The following is a 27,215-nucleotide window of genomic DNA, read 5'->3' as shown; positions in this document are numbered from 1 at the left end:
ATGGGGAGGAGAGAGTCCCCGAATGGCTGGAGTAGGATTGAATGTGGTCATTCATTTGGCCACTTCATCCTCAAAGGTTTGAGCTGGATGTGGGTGGCGAGCTGGAGCATCCAGTAGGTGTGATACTGCAGTTGTGTTGAAGGCATGGGATTATTTTCATGGGTGGTGAAGGGTATCCCTCGTGGATGGCATAGCTGTGCAAGGTATGCCAGCTGGACCACGTGTGGTACCTTTGGAGAACGACGGGGATGGCTTTTTCTTTCATACCAAAGCATTTACTAACACCTCCCATGTACCTGGCCTTGAGCAGTGACTCAGGCGGGCCTTACCTGACCTGCTATGGGCTGTGAATTGGAAATGAGCATTGCAGAAGGAATTTTGCATGTGTACGCGAGCTCACATTTCTGGAGCGTTTGAACAGGGCGAGCTACATGTGTCTTTGTCTCATGTCATCGTCACAGGACAATCAGGTAGATGCTGTTACACTCCCTGTTTCCTGGATGACCAAACTGAGGAATAGAGAGGGCAAGACATGTCCAAGACCACACATGGGGCAAGGGGCAGGGTGGGGTCACTGCTTCTATCTGAGAGCTCACCAGGTGGACTATGTGTCCGGGGGGCACTCTAGGGTAATCAACTCACTTGCAATATTGTGGGTGACCTAGTTCTTTTTTTTTTTTTTTTTTTTTTGAGGCGGAGTCTCGCTCTGTCGCCCGGACTGGAGTGCAGTGGCCGGATCTCAGCTCACTGCAAGCTCCGCCTCCCGGGTTTACGCCATTCTCCTGCCTCAGCCTCCCGAGTAGCTGGGACTACAGGCGCCCGCCACCACGCCCGGCTAGTTTTTTGTATTTTTTTTTTTTAGTAGAGACGGGGTTTCACCGTGTTAGCCAGGATGGTCTCGATCTCCTGACCTCGTGATCCGCCCGTCTCGGCCTCCCAAAGCGCTGGGATTACAGGCTTGAGCCACCGCGCCCGGCTTTTTTTTTTTTTTTTGAGATGGAATCTTGCTCTGTCACCCAGGCTGGAGTGCTGTGGCCGGATCTCAGCTCACTGCAAGCTCCACCTCCGGGTTCACGCCATTCTCCTGCCTCAGCCTCCCGGGTAGCTGGGACTACAGGTGCCGCCACCTCGCCCAGCTAGTTTTTTGTATTTTTAGTAGAGACGGGGTTTCACCGTGTTAGCCAGGATGGTCTCGATCTCCTGACCTCGTGATCCGCCCGTCTCGGCCTCCCAAAGTGCTGAGATTACAGGCTTGAGCCACCGCGCCCACCTTTTTTTCTTTTTCTTGAGACAGAGTCTCGCTATGTCGCCCAGGCTGGAGTGCAGTGGTGCGATTTCAGCTCACTGCAAACTCCACCTCCCAGGTTCACGCCATTCTCCTGCCTCAGCCTCCCGAGTAACTGGGACTACAGGTACCTGCCACAACGCCTGGCTAATTTTTTTGTATTTTTAGTAGAGACGAGGTTTCACTGTGGTAGCCAGGATGGTCTCCATCTCCTGACCTCGTGATCCGCCCGCCACGGCCTTCCAAAGTGCTGGGATTACATGTGTGAGCCACCACGTCCGGCCTTGTCTGCAGAAATGTTTAAGAACCAGGTCACCCATGGCCGGGAGTGGTGGCTCACGCCTGTAATCCCAGTACTTTGGGAGGCCGAGGCAGGTGGATCACTTGAGGTTAGGAGTTTGACCTCAACTCTAGCCTGACCAACATGGTGAAAACCTGTCTCTACTAAAAATACAAAATTAGCTGGGCATGGTGGCGCATGCCTGTAATCCCAGCTACTCAGGAGGCTGAGGCAGGAGAATTGCTTGACTGGGAGGCAGAGGTTGCAGTGAGCCTAGATCATGCCACTGCACTCCAGCCTGGGCAATAAGAGTAAAACTCCGTCTCCAAACAAACAAACAAACAAACAAACAAACATGTCTGCAGATGGCTAGGCGCAGTGGCTCATGGCCTATAATCGTAGCACTTCCTAGCACTTTGAGAGCCTGAGGCAGGAGGTTCTTTTGAACCCAGGAGTTTGAGATCAGCCTGGGCAACATGGAAAAATCCCATCTTTTCAAAAAATACAAAAAATTGGCCCAGTATGGTGGAGCATGCCTGTAATTTCAGCTACTTGGGAGGCTGAGGTGGGATGATGGGTTGAGTCCAGGAGTTCGAGGCTTCGGTGAGCCAAGATCATGCCACTGCACTCTAGCCTAGGTGACAGAGTGAGACCTTGTCTCAAAAAAAAAAAAAAAAAAAAAAAGAAAGGCCAAGTGCGGTGGCTCATGCCTGTAAAACCAGCACTTTGGGAGGCCGAGGCGGGCGGATCATGAGGTCAGGAGATTGAGAACATCCTGGCTAACACGGTGAAACCCCGTCTCTACTAAAAATACAAAAAATTAGCCGGTGTGGTGGCACGCGCCTGTAACCCCAGCTACTTGGGAGGCTGAGGCAGGAGAATCTCTTGGACTCAGGAGGCGGAGGTTGCAGTGAGCCTGACATTGTGCCACTGCTCTCCAGCCTGGGTGACAGTGAGACTCCATCTCAAAAAAAAAAAAAAAAAAAGAAAAGAAAAGAAAATGGAAGGCTGGGCTTGGTGGCTCACACTTGTAATCCTAGCACTTCGCGAGGCCCAGACAAGGAGGATCAGTTTGAGTTCAGGAGGTCCAGGGTGCAGTGAGCCATGATGGCGCCATTGCACTCCAGCCTGGGCAACACAGCAAGACCCCTCAAAAAAAAAAATAGGAAAATGAAGCTGGACTGCACCATCGCTCAAGGCCTGTGGGGATGTAGGATTTTATCCTATTAAAAGTACTCATCTCATAAGAAAAAGTTTACCAGCTCCTCCTCTACCTACCGGTCCAGCACCTTCCCTGGGTGGAAGTCCCATCCTCCCACCCTAAGGGATGCCCTATAGGTCCAACTCAGCTTCCAACGCGCGCGCCTCGTTTACATAGCCACGCCCACCGGCCCCGGCCGCGGCGGGGCCTACCCACCCACGTGTTTCGCGCCGGCTCCGCCCCTCCACGCCCTCTCTGCGGCTTTCCACAGAAGCCAAAGACGGAAGACTGTAGAGATCTCATAAATAATGCATCACGTCAGCGGCTGTCGGGGCGGGGCTTTGACGCGCCTGGCTGAGTCAGGGTTATGTATAATACTATGGAGGTGGGGCCTGGAGGGGTGCGCGTGTTGAGGCGGAGTTCGTTCACGGAAGTGGCCGCCTCTAGGGCCTGAAGAGGCGGGGCCATCAGTGCGTTATGAATTTGCAACAACTTGGGGCGTTGACTGTGGGCCTTGTGCGTCCCGTAGGGGGCGTGGCCAGGCCCGCCTCCTGAATAATGCAGTACGCTGCCTGGCGGTACGGCGGTGACTGTTGGCTTCGCGGGACTCTGGGGGGCGTGGCCAGCCGCGTTTCATGAATAATGCAGCACGTCAGCGGGCGGCGGGGCGGGGCGTGGCCGGCGCGGCGGCGCTGGAGCCGGGAAGGGGGCGCGGGGGAGAGATGGTCGCAAGATGGCGGCGCTGAAGGAGGCTAGGAGCTACGGGCTGTCGTGCGGGCGGGTTAGCGACGGCAGCAAGGTGTCGGTGTTCCACGTGAAGCTCACCGACAGTGCCCTGAGGGCCTTCGAGAGCTACCGCGCCAGACAGGTGAGTGGCATGGCGCCCGGCGCGCCAGGGGGGAACGTCGGGGCGCGGGCCGGCCTCGCGCGCCCCTCACTAAGGCGTCCGGGCTCGGAGACGCTGGGTCTGTGGTGCTGCTCGCGGGTCCCTGGGCCGGCGGGGCGCGGAGTGGGCGCCTGTCCGGCCTGGAGCGCTGAGAACCGCTTTCCTTCTCAGCACTAGAAGGCAATACAGGCGGGCGGCCCGGGGCTGCTGAGGAGCCCAGACTCGGGTGCCGGGCCGGGAGGGCGTCGGTGTAGGCACCTGGCGGCGTACGGGGCCTTTCTGGCCTGCCCCGCACCTGGGCAGGATCCAGTTTGCACACCTGGCTGCGGGGCGAGGAGGCGGTGGGCCGCACGGTCCCGGCACCGTGATAGGGGGAAGCTGGGGGCTTTTCCATCTGGGGCCCAGGTAGGGCCGTTGGTGGGGGTGACTGTGTCTGCCTTCATGGGAAGCAGCGATCGTCTGTGTGCTGGCAGGGGGTGGTCAGCGGGGCACTTGTGGGGGCCTGTTCTGTCTGGGTGGGAGGCTGTCTGCAGCTGGGGGCCGGCTTTGACGCGTTCCGATGCAGCCCCTCAGGTTGGGCCACTTTGATTCTTGGGACGGGGAGTTTGGGCCGAAGCTGACGGCTTGTCCCAGCTTTCTGCTCCCCTTACGCCCCTTACACCCTGTCTCTCCGTACACCCTTGGAGAGTGGAAGTGTTGGGGGCGGCTGTGATGTTTTCCTCAGGGCACATGTAGGGGTATCCCTGCCACCCGGGAGGAAACTCTGGCTACCACATCTGGCCGCTGACTCTGGAACTTCTCAGAGGCAGATTTGGGCCCATCTGGGGGAAGTTTGAGGCGTTTCGGTTCTGCCACCTGGCCGGTGGTGGGGAGGGGAGGCTGCCGTGTATGTTCTCTTGGGCCTGACTTTGGGGCGCATCTGGGGCCGTGGTCAGAAACTTGCCTTTTTCATTTCTGTTTATGTCATGGCCCCCCTGTCTGTGCTGGGTCAGAAGTTGCAGATGACCAGTGGTCAGGTCCCGAGGGGAAGTGGTTTAGGAACCTTGTAACTCCTTTTCTGGAAATTGGGGGCTTCATAGCCCTAAAGGGAGTGGGGGTGGGTCTAGTCTCAGACTCAGAGAGCCCTGCTCCCTGCATGTGTGTGTTTGCGTATACTGGTGATGGTGGTGCGGGGGGTGCCGCGGGCGGGTGAGGAGGGAGACTAACTAGGAAGGAATGTGGCTTTCTTCCTGCCCTGAACTTGTTCAGCTCCATTAGCTAAGCGAGAATTTCTTCCCCTGTTTCGTTTCCACTGCTCTCCCGGTGCCCACCCCTTCCGTGCTTCTTCCCATGTCTTTGGGTAATTTCCTCCCTGTCCTGGTGTCTCAGTTTTCCCCTTCATAGAATGAGGATTTCATTTTTTTTGGAAGAGCAAGTTCGCACCTTGTCAAAAAGACTCCCCAAGATGAGGCTAAGGCGCCCCTGCAGGTGAGGAGGAGATGGTGGCAGCGACAGCAGCTGCTGGCCCATGACCAGCCAGAGCCTCTCTTCCTGGTAGAATTCTGGCCCTGGGTCTTTTTCCCTGAGCGATTCTGACTTGTCCTGCAGGAAGGCAGGCTTTCCTAGAAACAGCTGGGGGAGAGATCATGAGTCATGTAACTACGATGGACTTGGTACCTGGTCACCACTGTCTTCTTCGGGAACCAGGAGCCCCGCCTTCCCTCTGATGCTGCTCTTGCTTGCTTCAGTCCAGAAGGTCTGCCTGTGTGTCCACCTCATGCTGTCATACAGCTATTTTTACTTTAGGGTATTGGTTACATCCCCTCTTTAAGCTGGATCTTCCTCATGTTAGGGTGAAGGTAACTCTGGACTGTTACGCTCGGAGCCCAGCTGTGTAGGGCAGTGTGTTGACTAGCCAGGAGGGGCTCCCTAGAATAACTTCTCCAAGCCATCCAGAGCAACTTGGCTGCCTGGATTATACTTTGGGGTGATTCAAACTCGGATTTTTCTCAAAAAGCTGTCTGGTAATTTAAGTGGCTTGGCCACTTTCTTTCCTTCCTTCCTTCCTTCCTTCCTTCCTTCCTTCCTTCCTTCCTTCCTTCCTTCCTTCCTTCCTTCTCTTTCCTTCCTTCCTTCCTTCCTTCCTTCCTTCCTTCCTTCCTTCCTTCCTTCCTTCCTTCCTTCCTTCCTTCCTTCCTTTCCTTTCCTTTCCTTTCCTTTCTTTCCTTTCTTTCCTTTCTTTCTTCTTTCTTGATGGAGTTTCATTCTGCTGCCTAGGCTGGAATGCAGTGGTGCGATCTCGGCTCACTGCAGCTTCTGCCTCCTGGGTTCAGGCGATCCTCCTGCCTCAGCCTCCTGAGTAGCTGGGACTACAGGCACATGCCACCACGCCAGGCTAATTTTTGTATTTTTAGTAGAGACAGGGTTTTGCCATGTTGGCTGGGCTGGTCTTGAACTCCTGACCTCCAGTGATCCGCCCTTTTCAGCCTCTAAAAATGCTGGGACTGCAGGTGTGAGCCATTGCTCCCAGCCAGCTCGGCTACTTTCAAATTTAATCTTGCCCATGGGGCAGTACAGTGGATGGACTTCTCTAAGGACAGGGCACCTCCATGCTCTCTGTGGTTTTGGGTAGTGAGCTTGAGGAAGGCAGCTTGAAGAACTTGATTGTGTAACCAGAGAAGTGTACTGGTTATGGACAAACTCTCATGTGGACAGCTCTATCAACCAGCAGCCAGAGTTTTCTATTCCCCAAGCTGTGGTTATATAGTTTGCCAATTGCAACTTGTGGAGAGGGCTTTTATTTTTAGTTTTATTTTTGTTTTTTTTTTGAGACAGAGTCTTGCTCTGACGCCCAGGCTGGAGTGTAGTGGCACGATCTCAGCTCACTGCAAGCTCCGCCTCCCGGGTTCACACCATTCTCCTGCCTCAGCCCCCCCAGCAGCTGGGACTACAGGCACACACCACCAGCCCCAACTAATTTTTTGTATTTTTCATAGAGGCGGGTTTCACTGTGTTAGCCAGGATGGTCTGGATCTCCTGACCTTGTAATCTGCCCTCCTCGGCCTCCCAAAGTGCTGAGATTACAGGCGTGAGTCACTATGCCTGGCCGATTTTTGTTTTTAATTGCGAAGAGGCTTTTACAAATTCAGGTGTGGCAGGGGCTAGAAGGGAACTTGTTGTGGAACTTTCTCTTTGGCTCCTTGGAGCAGGTAATCCTAGCTCTGGGAACAGCCCAGGTAGAAGCCCTCCTGTTTTCTCTCCCCAGAGGACTTTGGTGTTGACTTGGTAGCCAGCTGGAGCAGCATGGTGGAAGGTAAAGGCGCAGCAATACACATAGCTGCTGGCCTTTTCATTCTACCTTGGACTTCGTGCAGTTTTTCTTTCCTTTTTTTTTTTTTCTTTTTTTTGAGACAGGATCTTGCCCCGTCGCCCAAGCTGGATTGCACTGGTGTGATCTCAGCTCACTGCAACCTCCGCCTCCTGGGTTCAAGTGATTCTCCTGCCTCAGCCTCCCAAGTAGCTGGGACTACAGGCACACACCACCATGCCTGGCTAATTTTTGTATTTTTAGTAGAGGTGGGGTTTTACCATGTTGGTCTGGATGGTCTTAAACTCCTGACGCCTCAAGTTATCCACCTGCCTCAGCCTCCCAAAGTGCTGGGATTATAGGCCCGAGTTGCTACGATGGGCCCTTTTATTTTTTTTATTTTTATTTTTATTTTTTTGAGACGGAGTCTCACTCTGTCGCCCAGGCTGGAGTGCAGTGGCCGGATCTCAGCTCACTGCAAGCTCCGCCTCCCGGGTTTACGCCATTCTCCTGCCTCAGCCTCCCGAGTAGCTGGGACTACAGGCGCCCGCCACCTCGCCCGGCTAGTTTTTTGTATTTTTTAGTAGAGATGGGGTTTCACTCTGTTAGCCAGGATGGTCTCGATCTCCTGACCTCGTGATCTGCCCGTCTCGGCCTCCCCAAGTGCTGGGATTACAGGCTTGAGCCACCGCGCCCGGCCTATTTTTTGTTTTTTTTTTAGAGGTGGGGTTTTGCTCCACTGCCCAGGCTGGAGTGCAGTGGCGTGATCATAGCTCACTGCAGCCTCGAACTTCCAGGCTTAAGCCAGCCTCAGTCTTCTGAGTAGCTGGGGGCCACAGGTGTGTACCACTGCACCTGGCTAAGTTTTAAATTTTTTTGTAGAGACAGGGTCTCACTATGTTGCCAAGGCTTGTTTCAAACTCTGGGGCTTAAGTGATTTCCCTGCCTGCCTCAACCTCCCAAAGTGCTGGAATTACAAGAGTGAGCCATCCTGCCTGGCCTAGTTTTGTTGTTGTTGTTTTTTGAGACAGAGTTTCACTCTTGTTGCCAGGCTGGAGTGTAGTGGCGTTATCTCGGCTCACTGCAACCTCAACCTCCCAAGTAGCTGAGCTCACAGGCATGTGCCACCATTGTCTGCAAATTTTGTATTTTTAGTAGAGACAGGGTTTTATCATGTTGGTCAGTCTGGTCTTAAACTCCTGACCTCAGGTGATCCTCCTGCCTTGGCCTCCCAAAGTGCTGGCATTACAGGAGTGAGCCATCGTGTCTGGTCTAGTTTTTCTCTTTCTTTTCTTTTCTTCTTTTTTTTCTGAGACAGGGTCTTACTCTGTCACCTAGGCTGGAGTACAGTGGTGTGATCATAGCTCACTGCAGCCTTGAACTCACAGGCTTAAGTGATCTTCCCACCTCAGCTGCCCAGCGTGCTGGGACTGCAGGCATGAGCCATTGTGCCTGGCCCAGTTTTTTTCTTTTTCTTTTAATCCCAGCACTTTGGGAGGCTGAGGCGGGAGGATCCCTTGAGGTCAGGAGTTTGAGACCAGCCTGGCCAATATGGTGAAAACCTGTCTCTACTAAAAATACAAAAAAATTAGCCAGGCATGGTGGTGCGTGCCTGTAATCCCAGCTACTTGGGAGGCTGAGGCAGGAGAATCTGGGAGATGGAGGTTGCAGTGAACCCAGATCGCACCACTGCACTCCAGCCTGGGTGACAGAGGGAGACTCTGTGTCAGAAAACAAAACGACGGCCAGGCACCGTGGCTCACGCCTGTAATCCCAGCACTTTGGAAGGCCGAGGCAGGCGGATCACAAGGTCAGGAGATTGAGACCATCCTGGCTAACACGGTGAAGCCCTGCCTCTACTAAAAAAATACAAAAAATTAGCCGGGCGTGGTGGTGGGTGCCTGTAGTCCCAGCTACTCGGGAGGCTGAGGCAGGAGAATGACATGAACCTGGGAGGTGGAGCTTGCAGTGAGCCGAGATCGCACCACTGCATTCCAGCCTGGGTGACAGAGCGAGACTCTGTCTCAAAAAAAAAAAAAAAGGCCGGGCGCGGTGGCTCAAGCCTGTAATCCCAGCACTTTGGGAGGCCGAGACGGGCGGATCACGAGGTCAGGAGATCGAGACCATCCTGGCTAACACGGTGAAACCCCGTCTCTACTAAAAATACAAAAACTAGCCGGGCGAGGTGGCGGGTGCCTGTAGTCCCAGCTACTCGGGAGGCTGAGGCAGGAGAATGGCGTAAACCCGGGAGGCGGAGCTTGCAGTGAGCTGAGATCCGGCCACTGCACTCCAGTCCGGGCGACAGAGCGAGACTCCGCCTCAAAAAAAAAAAAAAAAAAAAAAAGAAAGAAAAAAGAAAACAAAATAAAATGTTCATGGGTTGTAAGGTGGCTGTTCTTGTGGATCTCCCGGTTTGCTCTGATGAGTGATTTCCCGGAGACGGGAGAGTGGAAGTATGGACGTACCCCCTCCTTCCAGTACAGTGTCACTCACCTGCATGGGGAAGTAACCTCTGGTCACTCTGAGGAAGTAACCCTCCCAGGTGCACTTGGGTTGTAGTTCATCATTAGGGGTTTGCATGGGCTCTGTTGCTGAATAACCTCTTCTGGATCACAAGCTCCTTGGTGGAGAGGAGCACACTGTTGTTCAAAAAAAATTGAGGGCCCAGGAAGGGCTTCATGAGGCCTAGGGATTAGAGCCTCTCTCTATTTGAATCTCAGCTCTACCTGCCTCCTGAGGCCATGGGTGAGTGCCTGACCCCTCCCATCTCTGAATCCTTTTCAGAACTGGGGTCAGCAGTACTTGACTTGCTCCCTCAAGTTCCAGATCCTTCTCTCAGGACTGTGAGGATCTTGGTGCCTGACCCTTTCTGAGTTCCAGATTCTCTTCCTTTTGGGAGGAGAATAACCTGACCCCTCTTGTCCTCTGAGCCCTTAGTGAACATACCCAGAGCTGGCTCCTGGGGGGCTGGTCCCTGCCTGGAGGTTCGTACAGAGCCGGTAGGAGACTCTGGATCACTAATCTAACCCAATATGATTGAGCCTCTGGTCAGTGCTCATGGCTCGGGGTCTGGATACCCGCTAGTGATCGAGATGGGCCATTCATGTCACAAGCTGACATTCTAGTGGCAGGAGACAGAGAATTCATGAACAGGAAGGATGGCACAGAAATTAGCAAGAAGAACTCGCTGTTGGTCAATGTTAGTGATGGTGAGGGGTACAGGTGGGGCAGTCGGTAGGTGCTTCCAGCAGGTGACACGGAGCTGCAGTCTGCTGGGGGAAGGGTCCCAGGCATGGCTGGCATGCTGTCCCAGGGAAGGGTATGAAGAGAGTGGAGGTAGAGAGGTGCTGGGCCTCAGGCCTGTCACGAGTACTCGGCTCTTCTGGGTGGCCCTGGAGCTGTGCTGGGGTCTACTGTCTGCTGCTAAGTGGGTGGGCTGCGTGGATGTCATCCTTGGCACTGGTGGCAGGAGGAGCCTTACTTTAGCCTGTGATCCATTCCCACAGCAGGGCCCCAGAGGCCCAACTTGTCTTCCCTTCCCGGTGGGCACCCCCCTTGGTTCTGAGCAGGGCAGCTTCTTGCCAGCCCTGCCTGCTTTTCAGAGAAGGCCTTTTTTAGAGACCTAGTGCTAGTGCTGCCCCTCTTGGCACTGGGCTAGACCCCCATCCCTTCCCATGGGTGTACATCATCTTGACTACTTGCTGGGAGAGCAAGTTTATGGTCCCCTTTCACGACAGGGACAGATGTGGCTCTGAGGGGTGGCATCACCTGTCTGAGGGCACTCGACTGTCCTCACTGGCCCATACTGCCTCTTGAGTGCCCACGCCAGGCTGTCATTTGAGGTTGCAGGGGGCTTGAACTGAAGGGGATGCAGCTCTGAAGGGGAGTCACACTGAGGTCCTGAGCCCTGCTTAAATACAACATTCCGCGTCCCCAAGAGGCTCGAATCGAACCTTGGTGAAATGAGTGACTGAGCAGACTCCTCCAGTTGCTGGCTGTGCTGTACCCCTTCCCCCAAGAAAGTGGAAAGGTGATGGACACCTATACCTGTGGAGGGTGCCCCACCCCACCAGTGCTGGCTGTGCCACCCACGGTACTGCATTTCATCACCGGTCTTCCCTGTGGTGGGAGCAGCTCCCATTTCTCAGGTGAGGATATGGGCGGAGATTTGGGAAGAGGCTGAATTACCAGGCGGGATCTCCCAGCTGAGAAGTAGCTGAGAACCTAGAATCCAGGTGTCATGGCCTGGGCTCTTCCACCTCTAAGGGCTGTGGCCGCTGGATGGACTGGGGCGGAGCAGGTGGGCTGCCAGGGGGCATCAGGAGTGGCCCACTGCTGCACCGGGATATGGTTTGCCCGTGTATTTCAAGGTAAGCATTTGGTGGTTCTGGGTGGGTTCTTCCAGAAGGTGCTAGAAGAGGACAAGCCAGCTTGAGTCTGTGGGCCCAAGCTGGTGGTTTCTGCAGGAGGCAGGCAAGAGTGTCTGTGAGGGACCGAGCTCTGCCCTCGGCACTGTGACCCTTGACTGTGCTTCCAGCTGGTTGCCGTGGCTGTGATTGTGTGTAAACAGCAGGCTGCGCTCACTCGGAAACCCACCCCTCTGTTGACTCACGGCCAAGGCCAGAGTTCGTCACCTTTGAAGCAGTTTTGACATCACACCCGGATTGTGACATCCCGCCCGGGAGACCTTGAGGGTGGAACCCGCCAGCCTGACAAACAAGATTGCTTCTGTGTTCCACGTAGCCCTGGGCTCGAAGCAGCTGCCCAGGGAAGAGACCCTAGTTTTCAGAGGTCTGCTTCTTAGGGAGCATCAGCCTTGTTTAAGGCACCTGGCAGGGCACAGACTTGTGATTGATACTGTGCCTTTTGGGGTTGGCCTCTTCTGTGTCCTTTGTTTTAGGGCCTTGCTTCCCGTTGTGCTTTCTGCCTTGATGAATTAAGTTGTCACACTTTCTCCTTGGTCTCTGAATCTCATGAACAGGGTTGTCTTCAATCTTACCTATGTAGTCAGCTACGGAGTCCAAAGGGACACGCAGAACAATGCATCCAAATGGCCTGTGACCTGCAGATGCAGTGAATGACAGAGATGGCCATGACGTGGTTATTTTGTCACTTCGCTTTTTATTTCTTTTTTAAATTTTATTTTATTTTATTTTATTTTTTGAGACAGAGTTTCACTCTTGTTGCCCAGGCTGGAGTGCAATGGTGCAATCTCGGCTCACTGCAAACTCTGCCCCCCAGGTTTAAGCGATTCTCCTGCCTCAGCCTCCCGAGTAGCTGGAATTACAGGCATGCCATGCACCAACACGCCTGGCTAATTGTTTTGTATTTTTAATAGAGACAGGGTTTCTCCATGTGGTCAGGCTGGTCTCAAACTCCTGACCTCAGGCGATCTGCCCATCTCGGCCTCCCAAAGTGCTGGGATTACAGGTGCGAGCCACCGTGCCCGGCCGTCACTTTGCTTTTTAATGAAAAAGCTGGTATCCAAATAAACCATCCGCAGGGAGACTATTCCCCCAGATAAAAGCGTCCTAGAGAATCACTGAACTGTTTTTTTGTTTTGTTTTGTTTTGTTTTTGAGACGGAGTCTTGCTCTGTCACCCAGGCTGGAGTGCAGTGGCGCGATCTTGGCTCACTGCAGCCTCCGCCTCCCGGGTTCACGCCGTTCTCCTGCCTCAGCCTCTTGCATAGCTGGGACTACAGGCACACACCACCATGCCCGGCTAATTTTTTGTGTTTTTGGTAGAGACGGGGTTTCACCGTGTTAGCCAGGATGGTCTCGACTTCCTGACCTTGTGATCCGCCCGCCTCGGCCTCCCAAAGTGCTGGGATTATAGGCGTGAGCCACCGGGCCTGGCCTGAACTCCTGTTTTAAAAGCAACCTGTGAAGTTTTGTTTTGTTTTTTTTTTCATTTTTACTATATAAGCAGTATAACTCAGGGTAGAAAACCTGCAAAGTACCTAAAAGTAGCAAGTCTGTTCTGATCACCCCAGGCAATCGCTGTTGACACCTTTGCACCCCCCTCTGTCTCTCCTGGGTGTGCCATGTTGTCATAGTGGCTCAATTATATGGTTTTGTGTCTCTTCTCTAAACACTTTATGTTTTAATGCTGCACCTTCTGTGCATCGTGGAGCCTCACAGGTCAGTATTCTTCGTGCATTTTTGTATTCTTGGCACTGTGCTTGGTTCTGAGGATGTCCAGATGCTGCGAGCCTTGTGTGTGTGCAGACCAGTCCACTGTCCCATAGTGAGGCTACACAGAGTGATGAGGTGAGGTGAGGGAGGTGACCCAGCACAGGCCATGCTCGTGTGTCTGGGAGTGGAGCCTTGAGCATGAGGCTGCAATTTTGAGGCCAGGGAAGGCAGCTCAGCCCCCCTTGGCTTGCTCCTCCTTGGAGAAATTGAGCTGCTGGTGATGGAGGACTGTGGTCAGTCCTTCTCACCGTTCTTCAGATGGAGAGACCGCAAGTATATACACCAGTCTGAACACCCCTGTCCTTCCTCCAGGCTCATCGGGGGCCTCAGCTCTTCATGAGATGATGCTGTTGTTGTGCCCTCTGTCCTTTTTATATGCTTGGTGAAAATGTTTTCACGAGGAGGGTCTCTTGAAGGATGCTGAGAACTGCATATTGGGGATCAGGTACATTGGTGGCACTGCTCCCACCGACAATTTGAGCTCCAGGCTGTTGGTACCCTCCCTGAGCCTCAATTTCCCAATTCAGGTGAAGGTGATGTCCTGGAGGTTAGACAGGCTCCTTCTCCCTGGCTGTGCAGGAGGTATCAGCTGCTCTCCTTGTTGACCCAAAAATGATCCCAGAAAGCAAAACCCTCCAAAATTTAAAATAGCCTCTCCTGTAGCTCTGCTGTTAGGGTTTTATTGTTTTTTTTCTGAAATAAAGAACTGAGAACTGGCTTCCTAGTTTTGGATCACTGCAATCTCTGCCTCCCAGGCTGAAGCAGTCCTCTCACCTCATTCTGAGTAGCTGGGACTACAGACACCCATCATCATGCCTGGTTGACTTTTGTATGTTTTTGTAGAGATGGGGTTTCACCATGTTGCCCAGGCTGGTCTCGAACCTGAGCTCAAGCAATCTGCCCGTCTTGGCCTCCCAAAATGCTGGGATTATAGGTGTGAGCCACCGTGCCTGGCCTGTTTCTTTATTTCTTTATTTTTGAGACGGAGCCTTCTGCTCTGTTGTCCATACTGGGGTGCAATCACGTGATCACAGCTCACTGCAGCCTCAACATCCTGGGCTCAAGCGATCCTCCCACCTCAGCCTCCCCACTAGTTGGGACTACAGGCATATGCTACCACACTCAACTAATTTTTTTTTCTTTTTTTTGAGACGGAGTCTTACTCTGTCGCCCAGACTGGAGTGCAGTGGTGCGATCTCCGCTCCCTGCAAGCTCCGCCTCCTGGGTTCATGCCATTCTCCTGCCTCAGCCTCCCGAGTAGCTGGGACTACAGGCGCCCACCACCACGTCTGGCTAATTTTTGTATTTTTAGTAGAGACAGGGTTTCACCATCTTGGCCAGGCTGGTCTTGAACTCCTGATCTTATGATCCACCCACCTCGGCCTCCCAAAGTGCTGGGATTACAGGTATGAGTCACTGTGCCTGGCCCTTTTTTGTCTGTCTGTTGTTTGTTTGTAGAGACAGGGTCTCACTATGTTGCCCAGGCTGGTCTCGAACTCCTGGGCTCAAGCAGTCCTCCAACCTCAGCCTCCCAAGGTGCTGGGATTACGAGCTTGAGACACTGTGCCTGGACAGCTTCCTGGTTTCTTTAGCAGTGCTGGAAAGCCCACAGCACTGTCAGAGGGATCTGGGACCCCTGTACATTCACCTTCTCCATCAGGCCACCTCCAGTGGTGTGGTGGGTGGTGGGCGGTGGGCAGGGAACCAGACTGATGTCCTGTGGTGTGAGTGGACATCGTGCTCATCCGTTCCTCTGACCATGGGCATTCGGGTTGCTTTCACCTCTTGACTGTAGTGAACCATGCTGCTGTGAACAGGGCATGTAAGTATCTGTTCAAATCCCTGCTTTCAGTTCTTTTGGATACACACCCAGAAGTGGACTTGTTGGATCACCCAGGCTGGAGTGCAGTGACATGATCTTGGCTCACTGAAACCTCTGCCTCCTTGGTTCAAGCAATTCTCCTGCCTCAGCCTCCCAGGTAGCTGGGATTACAGGCTCCCACCACCACGCCCAGCTAAGTTTTTTTTTTTTTTGAGATGGAGTATTGCTCTGTCGCCCAGGCTGAAGTGCAGTGGCGCTATCTCGGCTCACTGCAAGCTCCGCCTCCTGGGTTCACGCCATTCTCCTGCCTCAGCCTCCTGAGTAGCTGGGACTACAGGCGCCCGCCACCACGCCCGGCTAATTTTTTGTATTTTTAGTAGAGACGGGGTTTCACTGTGTTAGCCAGGATGGTCTCAATTTCCTGACCTCGTGATCTGCCCACCTCAGCCTCCCAGAGTTCTGGGATTACAGGCGTGAACCACCACGCCTGGCCCATGCCCGGCTAATTTTTATATTTTTAGTAGAGACGGGGTTTCACCATGTTGGCCAGGCTGGTCTTGAACTCCTGACCTCAGGTTATCTGTCCACCTCGGCCCCCCAAAGTGCTGGGATTAGAGGCGTGAGACACTGTGCCTGGCCTCATGTGGTCATTATTTGTTTAATTTTTTTAGGATTTGCCAAATTGTTTTCCACAGCGGCTGCAGCATTTTACATTCCCACCAACAGTGCATAAAGGTTGTGGTTTCGCCATGTCCTTGCCCCCACTGGTTATTTTTTGATGGTAGCCATCTTAATGGGTGTGGGGTGGTCTTGGAGCTATTTAAATACCCTCATGTGTGTGACTGTCCTGTGAGAGCTAGGGCCTGCAGGGCCTCTGATGCCCCTGGTTGGACCCAGGAATCACCTGGTCACAGGTGACAGAGGAAGGTCTTGAGTAGGATCGTGTGGGCTCAGGTGAGAGAAAGGGACAGGGAGAGCCCGGTGTGGCCCTGCAGTAGGGGAAGCTGGGGCTGAGTGGAGATGACAGTGGCTATGTGCCCTGCTTCTGCATAGCCAGTGTGTGGTTGCCCGGCCTGTGTCAGCACACAGGTTTCTTTTTTTTTTTTTGAGACTGAGTCTCACTCTGTCACCCAGGCTGGAGTGCATTGGTGCGATTCTTGGCTCACTGCAACCTCCGCCTCCCAGGTTCAAGCAATTCTCGTGCCTCAGCCTCCCAAGTAGCTGGGATTACAGGCTTGTGCCATGATGCCCAGCTAAGTTTTTGTATTTTTAGTAGAGATGGGGTTTCACCATGCTGGCCAGGCTGACCTCAAACTCCTGGCCTCAAGTGATCCATCCGCCTTGGCCTCCCAAAGTGCTGAGATTACAGGTGTGAGCCATCAGAGATGGGGAAAGGGGAGAGGGGAGAGAGAAGAGGGGAGGGGGGGGAGCATTGACCTGTGTCTCCATCTGTGCTTACCCTGGAGACCTGAGATCGGGCCCCTCTATCCAGGGTAGGCTGATTGGAGGGGGCCTGTGGGCCAAGGGGCCGGGTTGGGGCAGCCACCCCATCACATTGCCCTTCCTTCAGAAGGGTGACTCCCCACCAGGAACCCAGAGGGCTTGGGGTGGCCTCTTCTCCTCCCACAGGCCTGAGGAGGATAAGCTGGATTGGGAAGTTCCCTTTTCCTTTCCTAAAACAGTGATTTTTCGGGGGACATTCAGCTTCCTGCTATGGATCTTGTAGCCCCCCACACCTGGAAGGAGTGACCTTAGGATCTCAGTGAGGCTCTGTGATGATGATGATGCCTGCTTAATTGCATCAGGGCGCTTGGTTCACAGGACCTGCAACCTGGCTCCTGTGGGGAAGGGCCCTGGTGGATGCTCCTGCTCACAGCTTCTCTGAAATATTATTCCCGAGATCTTCAGGGGAATTTGGGCTGCGTCCATCTCATGTTTGTGCCATTTCACCATGGAATTAGTGGTAGAGGTGTCTCACAGGGTCTCTTTTTGTGTCCTCAAGGAAACTGAAGCCTGTAAGGTCTGCCTAGGGTCACTGCCATAGTTGCCTATCCGCACAACAAGGCTTGCTGCCTTGTTAGGACACGGACAAAGTGGCCTGTGGTGTGATCTTTTTCAACAGCAACCCTGGAGACTACAGCATGTTGGTAAACTGTGGCCAAAGGGCCAGGTCTGGCCTGCCACCTGTTTTTGTAAATAAAGTGTTAATTGGGACACAGCTGCCCACTTGCTTACCTGTAATTTATAGCTGTTCTTGCCCTGTGACGGCAGCCAAGGCTGCAACTGTCTAGCTCACAAAGCCTGAAATACCGACTCTTTGGCCCTTCACAAAAGAAGCTTGCTGGCCGCTTGTCTAGGCTGTCCAGCTGGGTGTGTGGTAGGAAGACTTGATGTGTTACTGGAACCACTGTCCTGGGGCCAGGCTCAGGCCTTGGGCTCGCAGGCCCCTGTGCAGTGCCAAGCAGCCCTGTGAAGACTTGCTGTTGGCCAGGGCCAGTTGAGGCTTTGGAGGATCCTTTTGTTCTGGCCCTTTTATTTCACTAATAGGACATCTAGAAGATAATGGCTAACTTGAGGTCACACAGTGCATATGATGTCAAACCTTAAACCTGAGGGCATCCACTCTGGGACAGGCTACCGTCCTGGTTGCTGACTCCTGTATTGTATTTTATTATTTTTATTTTATTTTATTTTACTTTATTTTAATTTTAATTTTTTAGAGAGAGGGTCTTGCTGTGCTGCCCAGGCTGGAGTGTAGTGGTGTGATCATAGCTCACTGCAGTCTCTAACTCCTGGCCTCAAGTGATCCTCATGCCTTGGCCTCCCTAAGTGCTATAGGTGTGAGCCACCACACTCAGCTGTGACTCCTATTTTGATCTCATGCAAACTCAAAATGTTTCTCAGCCTGCATGGGAGTCCCTGGGTTTTCCAGGAGTTTTTCTCAGCAACTGCGTCAATCCTGACATAGCTTCCAGTGGGAACTGGTCTCTTTATTTGTGACCTGTATGTGACCTTTGGAATTGAAAACAAAATACAGTCATGCGCAGCCTGGATGGGAAGGGCTAGCTGTGTGTCCCTTGTGGAGTTGGAAGCAGCTGCCGGGTGGAGGCAGCCCCAGCCTGTTGTATCCTCATCTCTGGGGATGGAGCTGGGGGTCAGGCGTCTGCCTCCAGATGGGTAGTGGGGCCTGCAGAACCTGTGTCTGATTCTAGTTGAGCTCTGAACGCAGTCCTTGAGCCTCAGCTGCGTGGCTGTGCAGCGGGGCACAACCTACACAGTGCAATCTCCTACACAGAGGGATTGCACCCAGTGGGGGTTCGGCTGCCTCCGGGAGTGTTTCTCCTGTAGGAAGCTGGAGGGATGAAGCCCCTGCCCTCACATGGCCCACTGCTTCGCAGCAGGGAAGTACACCATAAACCAGGAACAGCCAGATCATGGTGGCTTCAGACTGGCTCGGTGTACAGTGGTGTTGGACTTGGGCAGGCAGGCGTCTCCCTCCACAGGAGCAAGCTTACCCTGGGCTGGGGAGACTTAGGAGACCCTTCCAGAACTTGCTTAGCTTGGGGCAAGTGCCGTGTGCAGATTAGATTCTTTGTTAGATACTAGTGGCCTGAAAGACTCAGAGGAGGACTTCTTGGGCAGTTCTCTGCCAAGGGGCTGTGGGTCTGTGGCCAGGCTCTGGCAGCGGACTTGGCCTGTTTTCACTCTTCTTATCTGGGGATGTTATCTCTCCCTTTTCAGAGTTGGGTGTGACCCTTGAACTGCCACAGGCCAGGCACAGACCGTGTAGGGAGGTGTCTGAGGGCAGGGACCGGGTGCAGCTAGAAGAGCATGTTCCTTCCTCTCCTGGTGGCACTATTTTTGGAGTTGGATGCTCACAGACGCCTGCTTGTTCCAGTGAAATGTGCTCAGCTCACACTGGATCTGGCAAGTGGGAGGGGACAGCCAGTGCTGGCAGCCTGTGTCCAACTCATCTCTAGGCTGCCCTGGCTTTCTTACCTGTGCACAGGGTCCTGCTGGTCGAGGGCCATGTGGCTGGAGCCACATGACCCCATGATGTAGGAATCGCTTCCATCTTGTAGGCCAGCTCCTTGTAGATAGGAAGTGGAGCCGTGTTGAGAAGGATTCTGAGGTGATGACTGGCCTAGAGCGGAGGATCAATGAGACAGGGTCCCTGGCCCTCTGATCATAGCATCTCTGTGGGGAGGGTTCCCTCTAATCTCTGAGCTGAGGAGGGTAACGAACTCCTAGGTGTGCAAGGTGAGGTTTACATGCTGTTGAATAGAAGTCTGCTCTTGTTTTTTCAGACGGGGTCTTGCTCTGTCACCCAGGCTGGGGTGCAGTGGTGTGATTGTAGCTTACTGCAGCCTTGGCCCCTGGGCTCAAGTGATCCTTCTACCTTAGCCGCCCAAATAGCTGGGACTACAGGTGCGTGGCACCACACCTGGCTAATTTTTTATTTATATGGAGACAGTCTCCCTGTGTTGCTCAGGCCGGTCTCAAACCCCTGGCCTCAAACGATCTTCTTGCCTTGGCCTCCCAATGTGCTGGGCTTACAGGTGTGAGCCACGGCACCCAACCGAGCAGAAGTCTGGGCTGATGCTGCACCCCAGAGGCATAGGGGCTTTGGATCCCTTTCTCCCTGAGGGAGAGGGTAACTTGCCACGGTCTGCTCTGAAGCAGCACAGGTGTCCGTCCACTGTGGGAGGCGACTTAGGAGCAGACGCTCCTGGAGGGTGGCCCAGGCAGGTCGCTGGAGGGTGCGGGAGACAGGGTCCAGGCCTGGGGTGGTGCCAGCAGGGCTGTCTCCACGTTGACTGTTGGGGGCTGGTTCCAAGCCAGGCTGCAGACCCAGCTGCTGCGTGCGGTGTGGCCTGAGTCCCAGGGGCAGCAGCCTGGGCACACACGGGCACCCAGGTCTTGGAGGGAGGCTGGGTCAGTGGGCCTAGGGGCAGAGCTTCTGGGTGTCTAAACTGTTGTCCCAGGGATGGCTGAGGGCCAGCATGGGGGGCCCAGGCTGCCACCTTTGCCTCACTGGTGTTGACCACATTGTGCTGGGTGGTGTGTGAAGTACAGAGCAGGACACAGGGCGGGAGTACCTGACTGTACAGTGGTGCCACCCTCTGGGCCTCAGTTTCTCCCTCTGAAGTGTGAGGTCATCCTGTGGGTGGGAGGTCAGGTCAGTGCCTGCAGCCCCTCCTGCCACACACATTCACCTCTCCTTAGTTTGCTTTCCTGTCCGTGGGGTGTTTCGGGGTTCAGGGAGCTGTGTCCTGGCACATCAGAGGAACACAAGCCACTGTCCCATGGCCCCGGCTCCTCTCCCATCCTCTTCTCCCCTCCCCTGTATGTGCCTGGTGCCCTGCGTGGCTTGCAGGGCGCCAGGCACACACTGTTTCCTTTCCCGGCTCAGCCCTTTCCCATTACAGAAACCCCAGCTCTCTCCCAGGCTAGCTCATAGTGAGGAGCCCGCGTTCCTGAGGGCTGTCGAAGCACCAAAACATAGGAAACTCTGGGTGAGGTGAAGAGCATGTGTGTGTGCATGGCACAGGCGTTATGGCCCTGCCCAGTGCTCTGCACACATGCCTTCCTGCCTACCTGGGAAGTAGGATGAGTAATGGCAGTAACTGGGGCTTACTGCCGGGTGCCCTCACCCGTGGGAGGGTGTGACTGGCCACAGCATCCTTAGGATGAAGAATTGAGTAGGGAAGAATAGCAAAAGCTATCTTCAATCCTGACAAGAGCCTAACTAGTTGGGATTACATTTGCTGTTGGGCGAGGTATGGCAGATGCGAAAGAAAGCACACCACGGAGGAGAAGGGAGGGTAGGAGAGGATGGGAGAGGAGTAGGGGCTGCAGGACAGCGGCTTGTGTTACCCTGATGTCCTGATATGTCACTGCCCTCTGGCACACAGAAGTTGCCCATTGTTCTCAGTCCCCTGAGGTTTGGCCATGATGGCAGGAGGGTGAGATATCCTGAGCCTTGACCTGCTGCTCCCACAGCCCTGGCAGCCCAGAATAGTCAAAGCCTGGGTTGTCTCCACAAGGCAAGATTTTTTGCCTCTGCTGGAGCTTGGACTAAGAGCTCCTGTGTGCAGGCATCACACATCCCCAGGCCAGCTGCCTCCTCGGGTGCTCAGGGCTGCGGGGGCTGTGTGTCCCTCAGACACTGTCCACTGGACAGGTGGTGGCAGGGCTCTATGGAGAGTGTCCCAGAGTAAACAGGTTCTAGTATACGCAGTGTTTCTCATGATAGCCCATGGGGTGTGTTGGTGGGGGGAGACACAGCTCATGTGCCAGTGTCACTCTCGGGCCTTGGCAGGGATGCAGCTGGGAGAGTTCTGTTTATTTAAAGTTGAGCCTCAACTTTTCTGCTGTGACTTATTAACCCATTGATCCACACTATGGGCGGTGCCAGGCTCTCCTGAGGTCTTACAGGTGGGCCTGACCTCTGCTGACCAATGACAGAGAGCATCACTGCTCTGATGACTGGACCCAGACTGCAGGTTCTGGAGCCTGTAGCTACTTTCCCTTCCTCCCAGGCAGAGATGAACGTGACAGGGATCAGACGTACATGGCAATTTCAGATGGGAGTTGAAGAATGCTGAGCTCTGTAGAAAATATAGGGGAAATTTAGCAAAGCAAGTCACGCGTCATGGATTTCAGTCAGGATGTGCCTTGAGATGTGGGTAATCCTGAAAGTCACAGATTACATTGAAAAAACAGAGCAGGAGTGGCCTCTGTGTATCTGTGAGCACACCGTTGGGTAGATGGCTGACAGATGCCCTTTGCCCACCTCCTCCCCTCCTCCTCAGCCTCACCCCTCCAGCCTCTCTGTGCTGTCCCTGGCCTGTTGGCACAAGTGGCCGCGGAGGCCAAAATGAAGTGATGCGTGCTTGGCAGGGGTGCCAGCACAGGTGACCCCCGCACCCACCGTGACGGCCAGCAGATCCTGTGCACGCTGTAGCCACCAGGTGAGGCCTCCCTGGATGCCGAGGAGTCAGTGCTTCAGTGAGCCCCTCGGATCAGGCGGGGGGATGTGAGTGAGCAGGGTGTCCACATGGATACAGGTGGGGTCAGACCTAGCGTCTGGCCAGAGTGTGTGTCCTTAACCTTGGTGGGGCAGCAGCCAGGCCCCCAGGTGTGACTCCAGTTAGCCAGGTGCATTCTGAACAGGAGTGAAGAGTGACAGTCCCGTGGGCCCTCATCCAGCCTGCAGCTGGGAAGGCTCCCTGAGGAGGGAAACTCGGCAGGACCCAAGGAAGGGTGGTGTTATTGAGCCCTGGGTGGGTGCTTTGGAAAAGCCCACTCTCCACTCCTGCTGGTGCCAGGCAGCCAGAGTGACAGGTTCCCGTCCCTTCCCACCACTGTTCAGACATCTCCTCACAGCCCCTGAGTGCTCAGCAGCCGTGACTCTGCGTGTCCCCTGAGCTCTGGGTGTCTGGGGCCACATCAGCTCACTTGGTGAACTGTTACTAGATGAACATGTGGTAGGGCCGGGTGAGGAGGGACGTGTGTCCTGCAACAGCCTGTTCTGTCTGTTCCGTCACCTCCAAGAGCCCACGTCCTGCCTGAGATTCCCGGTACGGGCAGCTCAGCTCCTCAGAGCCTAGCCAGACGTGCCCCCGCCTTGCTGGGGCTCCCTCGCTCGCATGGGTCTGCTTCACTCCCTTGCTGTTCTCCAGCTTTGCCAGATGCTTTTTCAAAAAATAAGACAGAAAAACTCTGTCACCTCCTTTTTATCCCACTTATCACCCCAGGGTGGGGGTGCTCCCTCCCAGATGCCATAAAGACACCCGTGGCCCTGACTGCTGGGTGGGCGGCGCCACGGGATACTCTCCAGACTGTATATGCTCACAGGGATGTCCCTGCGCTAGGTGCCAGCCTGGCACAGTGCGGGTTCCCTTTTCTTTTTAAGTCAGGTTCCTGTTTCACCACATTAAACCAACCGTAAAGTGCCTCTTCATAAAATAAGCAGGTAATAGGGAGCCACTCTGGCAGTGACCAGGGAGCTCTACAGGGCAGTGCCCCCCAGCCCTGTGCCTGTGTGTGGTGGGTGTGCAGCCACTGGAAGTGCCGAGCTGCCTGCCTGGAGCGCTGGCCTGCCCTGTTAGTAACCGAAGCTCTGCCGGGCATTGGCACACCCAGCCAGGTGGCCCCGTGGTTTCCCCAGACAGGGGCTTTTGGATTCTGCATTGATGGCCCAAAACTTCTTCCCTAAGTTGTCTCAGAAGCAAAAACAGCAAGGTCATGGGGTTTCTTTGCAGAACACTAACCCATGCTGCCACCCCGTGTTCCCACTCCTCCTCCTGGCATCTGCAACATGACAAGTGGCAGGTGTCTGGTGTCCGTTGTCATTGGGCCCTCTCTCTCGTTTAAACACTGTCTCTTCCTCCTCGGCTTCTTCAGTTGTCTTCCCTCAGAGATGGGATTTTGGGAAGCCCTGTGTGCAGATTACTGGGACTTTTGTGGTTGGGGACATTTGACCTTTTAGTTGTAAATGTCTGCTCCTAATGCAGCTGGTTGCAGGATTTCCCTGGCGTTGGGGGTGCCTGTTGGCAGAATTGACTAAGGTGAGCTCACTGCTGGGTTCTGGCACAGTCAGCACAGGCCTGGCCCTCACCTGGGACACCTGCCTCCCCTCCTGGTCTACTCCTGGCCTGCCCACAACTCAGAAGACGCAGGTGGTGCTCTCCGCGGATAATGGCTCCAGGGGGCCTTTCTGTATCCACAGCTGTTCCCACAGCCCACCCTAGGGTGGTCATGTCTCTCTCTTGCTGTCCTGGAGTCCTTCATTCACCTCTGGGTGCTGGACTGGAGGTGTGCATCCTCAATGGGCTATCCGGCTGTGGTGTTGGGAGCCTCCTGGGTGCTCCTGCCCCGTGGAGCTGTGGGGCACCGGGCAGCTGAGTGTGGAGCATCAGAGCATCTCCCACTTGCTGTAAGCTCCTTGTCCCCATGCCAGGTGCTGCTCATGCCTCTGTGGGATGCACTCTAACAACCTCTGGGGGCTCTCTGGGGGTGACTCCTGGTTCCTGATCGTGTGTCTCCTGAGCCCAAACCACCCTCATGAGGCTCCAGGACCTGCCCGCCAGGCCCCAGTGTTTCCTCCTCTTCCTCTTGACTCTGCTCAGGGCCTTTCTTTGGAAAGGGCTGCCCTGGTCACTGGCGCCCATGCTGCCTCCCCTCCTTCCTGCCCACCCTCAGACATGTAGCTGGAGGCCGAGGATGTGGGGGAGATGCTCCCCAAGGATGGACCATTTGTGGGAGAGTCCGAATTTGCCTGGATCGGTGGTTTCAACTTTCTTTTGCTTTTATGTTATGCTGCCACCTCTTGGGCCCCAGCCAGGTGTGTTCGATGAACCAGTAGGAAGTGCCTGGGGTTGGGCAGATCCTGTCCCAGTGAATTCTGGCTGTCCTCGTGTGCTCCCCTGAGTAGCCGGCCCCTGGCTTGGCCTCTGTCTCATCTGCGCGGCTGGCTGTGCCGTGAACCAGTGTCTTGGTCCCTTCTCCCAGTGGCCCCTCACTCCAAGGCCCCAGCTGGCCTGGAAGAGCTGCCTTGAGGTGTGTGGCAGGTTGGAGGGTCCGCCTCATTGTCAGAGGCATGGGCCCCTCTTCGCCGACAGTGGGCCCATCCCAGGCCCTTTCTCACGTCCTCTCGCTCAGCAGGATTTTTGATTCCTCTGAATTTGATTCCTCTTAATTTTTGATTCCTCTTAATTTGGTGCTGGGCACACATGGTATCTCGCTGTCATCTGAGTCTGCCTGGTGGCTTCTCGTGTGTTTTGCCCACTTGTGTTTCTCTCTGTGGTCCATGCTGTGCTCACCACTGTTTCCCATTGAGTGGTTTGGCACGGAGTGGGGTTTGCTGTGGCACAGGTTGTCTGCATGGCCCCTGGAGGTGTGCCGCTTGCTGCCCACTGATGCAGATGGCAAGAACAGTGTCATGGCCTGCTCGTTCTTCTCCCAGGTGTGCGCCCACATGCTTGGGATGGGACAGCATTGCCTCTCCCGCTGTGAGTTTTGCCCCAAGTTCAGTGGTTGGAGGTTGGCCTGCCTTCCCTGCAGGTTCTGCTCTGTGGAGTCACAGAGTCGACTCTGTGGAGTTGAATTTGGCGAGCAGTCACCATGTGTTCACTTTCCTGAGTGTGATCTGTGTGCACATTGGCTGGTATTTTTTGAAGCACCCAAACCATCTTAGGCTGTTTTTGAGAGTCTTGGGTATGCTTCAGTGTACCTCAGTGACATATTAAAAAGCTACAGCAGTGTTTTTGAGTTGAAAAATAGTAACTTTGTAAGGCCCCTGACAGTTCCCAAAGCTGTTTTACACACATGGTGTGTTCCAGCCCGAGACCACCGTCTGCCATGCTGCCGCAGGCCTGGCACAGGGAGGGCTCACCAAGAGGTCGCAGGGCACCAGTGTTGTGCCGACCTCCCCAGGGGACCAGTCAACCCCTCCATCGGCGCCAACACACAGCTGCTTCCTTGAAGGAAGTTCTCAGTTCCCGTCTCTCCTTTTGTGAGAATGGACTCTCTGGGAACGAAGCTGCGCCAGGTCCTGCCTGGAGAAAACTGGATTCTGTGTGCAGGATTTCAAATGTCGCAAGCAGCCCGTTGATGGAGCGGCTGTGAAAGTGGCGGGAGAAGTGGACCTCTTGAAGAGCACTTGGTGCAGCATAGTGGGGTTCATTTACAAACCCACGATATGCTCAGGAAGCCTCATGGTCACACCTGTCTCAGGAGTGAGGAAGGCAGGAACAGGAACGTGGCTGGTGGTCTCACTTTTTTTTTTTTCTTTTTTTTTGAGACGGAGTCTTGCTCTGTTGCCCAGGCTGGAGTGCAATGGCACGATCTCAGTTCACTGCAACCCTCCCGGGTTCAAGCAATTCTCTTGCCTCAGCCTCCCTAGTAGCTGGGGTTACAGGCACCCGCCACTATGCCCAGGTAAATTTTATATTTTTAGTAGAAATGGGATTTTGCCGTGGTGGCCAGGCTGGTCTCTTAACTCCTGGCCTCAAGTGATCTGCCTGCCTTGGCTTCCCGAAGTGTTGGGATTATAGGTGTGAGCCACCATGCCTGGCCTCATGCTTTGCTTAAGCACTTAATGGGTTTGCTCTCACTTTGCTGAACATTATTTGGGGTCATTGATGCAGTTTTGAGAAAGGTCACTGAGCATGTTCTGTGGTCAGATGGCTCCCTCGGCCCTGTTCTTCCTCCATTGTGGGGCCTGTCCCATCAGCCATCCCTGGTGGGTTCTCCTAGAGGGCCCAGAGCCCCCCAGTGTCCTTTCTCCCAGCCCTTGTCCCCTGTGCCCCGTCTGTTCCTCTGGCTCGGGAGCAGATGCCGTGAGGTGGTGTGACTGTGGCTACTCATACCCTGACTATGGCCCCTGAAAGGGAGGATGGGGTTATTCCTATTTTACAGATGAGAAAACTGATGAGGTCAGGTGTCAGGTCCATCACTCACAGCCACACGGTGGGCTGAGGGACTGTCTCCCCAACCCTGGGAAGTCTGCAGGGGCCCCGAGGCCTTGCCCCCTTGCTCATGGCTGGACTTGTATTTGTGTTGTTTTGTTTTAAAGAACGCTGCTTTATTTCCAGCATTTAGAAGCTTACAGGCAGATACTGGAGGTCAAGGGTATGGTAGAGTCCAGTTTGTGCTGTTAATACATTGTTTCAGCAGCCTTTCAAGTTAGAAAATCAGCCCTGTGTGACAAAGCCTGGAGAGGTTAAGTGTCTTCCTGAGGTCACACAGCTTTTAAATGGCAGATCATGAGTTGGAAGTGAATCTTCAGATCTCAGTTCTTGGGCCCCAAGACAGAGGTTTTGCTTTCAATTCCCAGCAGCCGCTGGTGGCCCTTGTGTCATTCCTGTTGAGCCCTCCCATCCGTGCTGGGATGGGTGAAGTGTGCTGCTGGGTTCTGCAGCTAGGAGAGGCCACGACACTGCCTCAAGAGCTGCCTCAGCTTTAAGGCCAAGGCTAGCCTTCCCTCCTGGCATCCTAGGCTTGAGTATGAGTGGCCTAGGGTGGCATGCAGGAGGGAGCCAGCCTTTAGTTTTGTCCCTAGTGCATACATTTGTGTGGGTTTTGTTGTTGTTGTTTGGAGAAGGAGTCTCGCTCTGTTGCCCAGGCTGGAGTGCAGTGGTGTGATCTCAACTCACTGCAACCTCTGCCTCCCGGGTTCAAATGATTCTCCTGCCTCAGCCTCCTGAGTAACTGGGACTACAGGCGTGTGCCATCACGCCTGGCTAATTTTTGT

General features: G+C 54.3%; 1 protein-coding gene across 1 annotated transcript in view; it reads left to right on the top strand.

Annotated features, from left to right (window-relative positions):
* Positions 1–3,426: 3,426 nt before the first annotated feature.
* ELL (elongation factor for RNA polymerase II) overlaps positions 3,427–27,215 on the top strand; it is an 87,370-nt gene continuing 63,581 nt past the window's right edge. The window contains exon 1 of the mRNA XM_010386653.2: positions 3,427–3,634. Coding sequence (XP_010384955.1) covers positions 3,500–3,634 — 135 coding nt within the window. The 5' untranslated portion in view covers positions 3,427–3,499. The remainder of the gene's footprint in view (positions 3,635–27,215) is intronic.

Source organism: Rhinopithecus roxellana, chromosome 8, assembly GCF_007565055.1.
Source record: "Rhinopithecus roxellana isolate Shanxi Qingling chromosome 8, ASM756505v1, whole genome shotgun sequence".
NCBI lineage: Eukaryota > Metazoa > Chordata > Mammalia > Primates > Cercopithecidae > Rhinopithecus > Rhinopithecus roxellana.
This window is presented reverse-complemented; position numbering and strand designations above follow the sequence as displayed.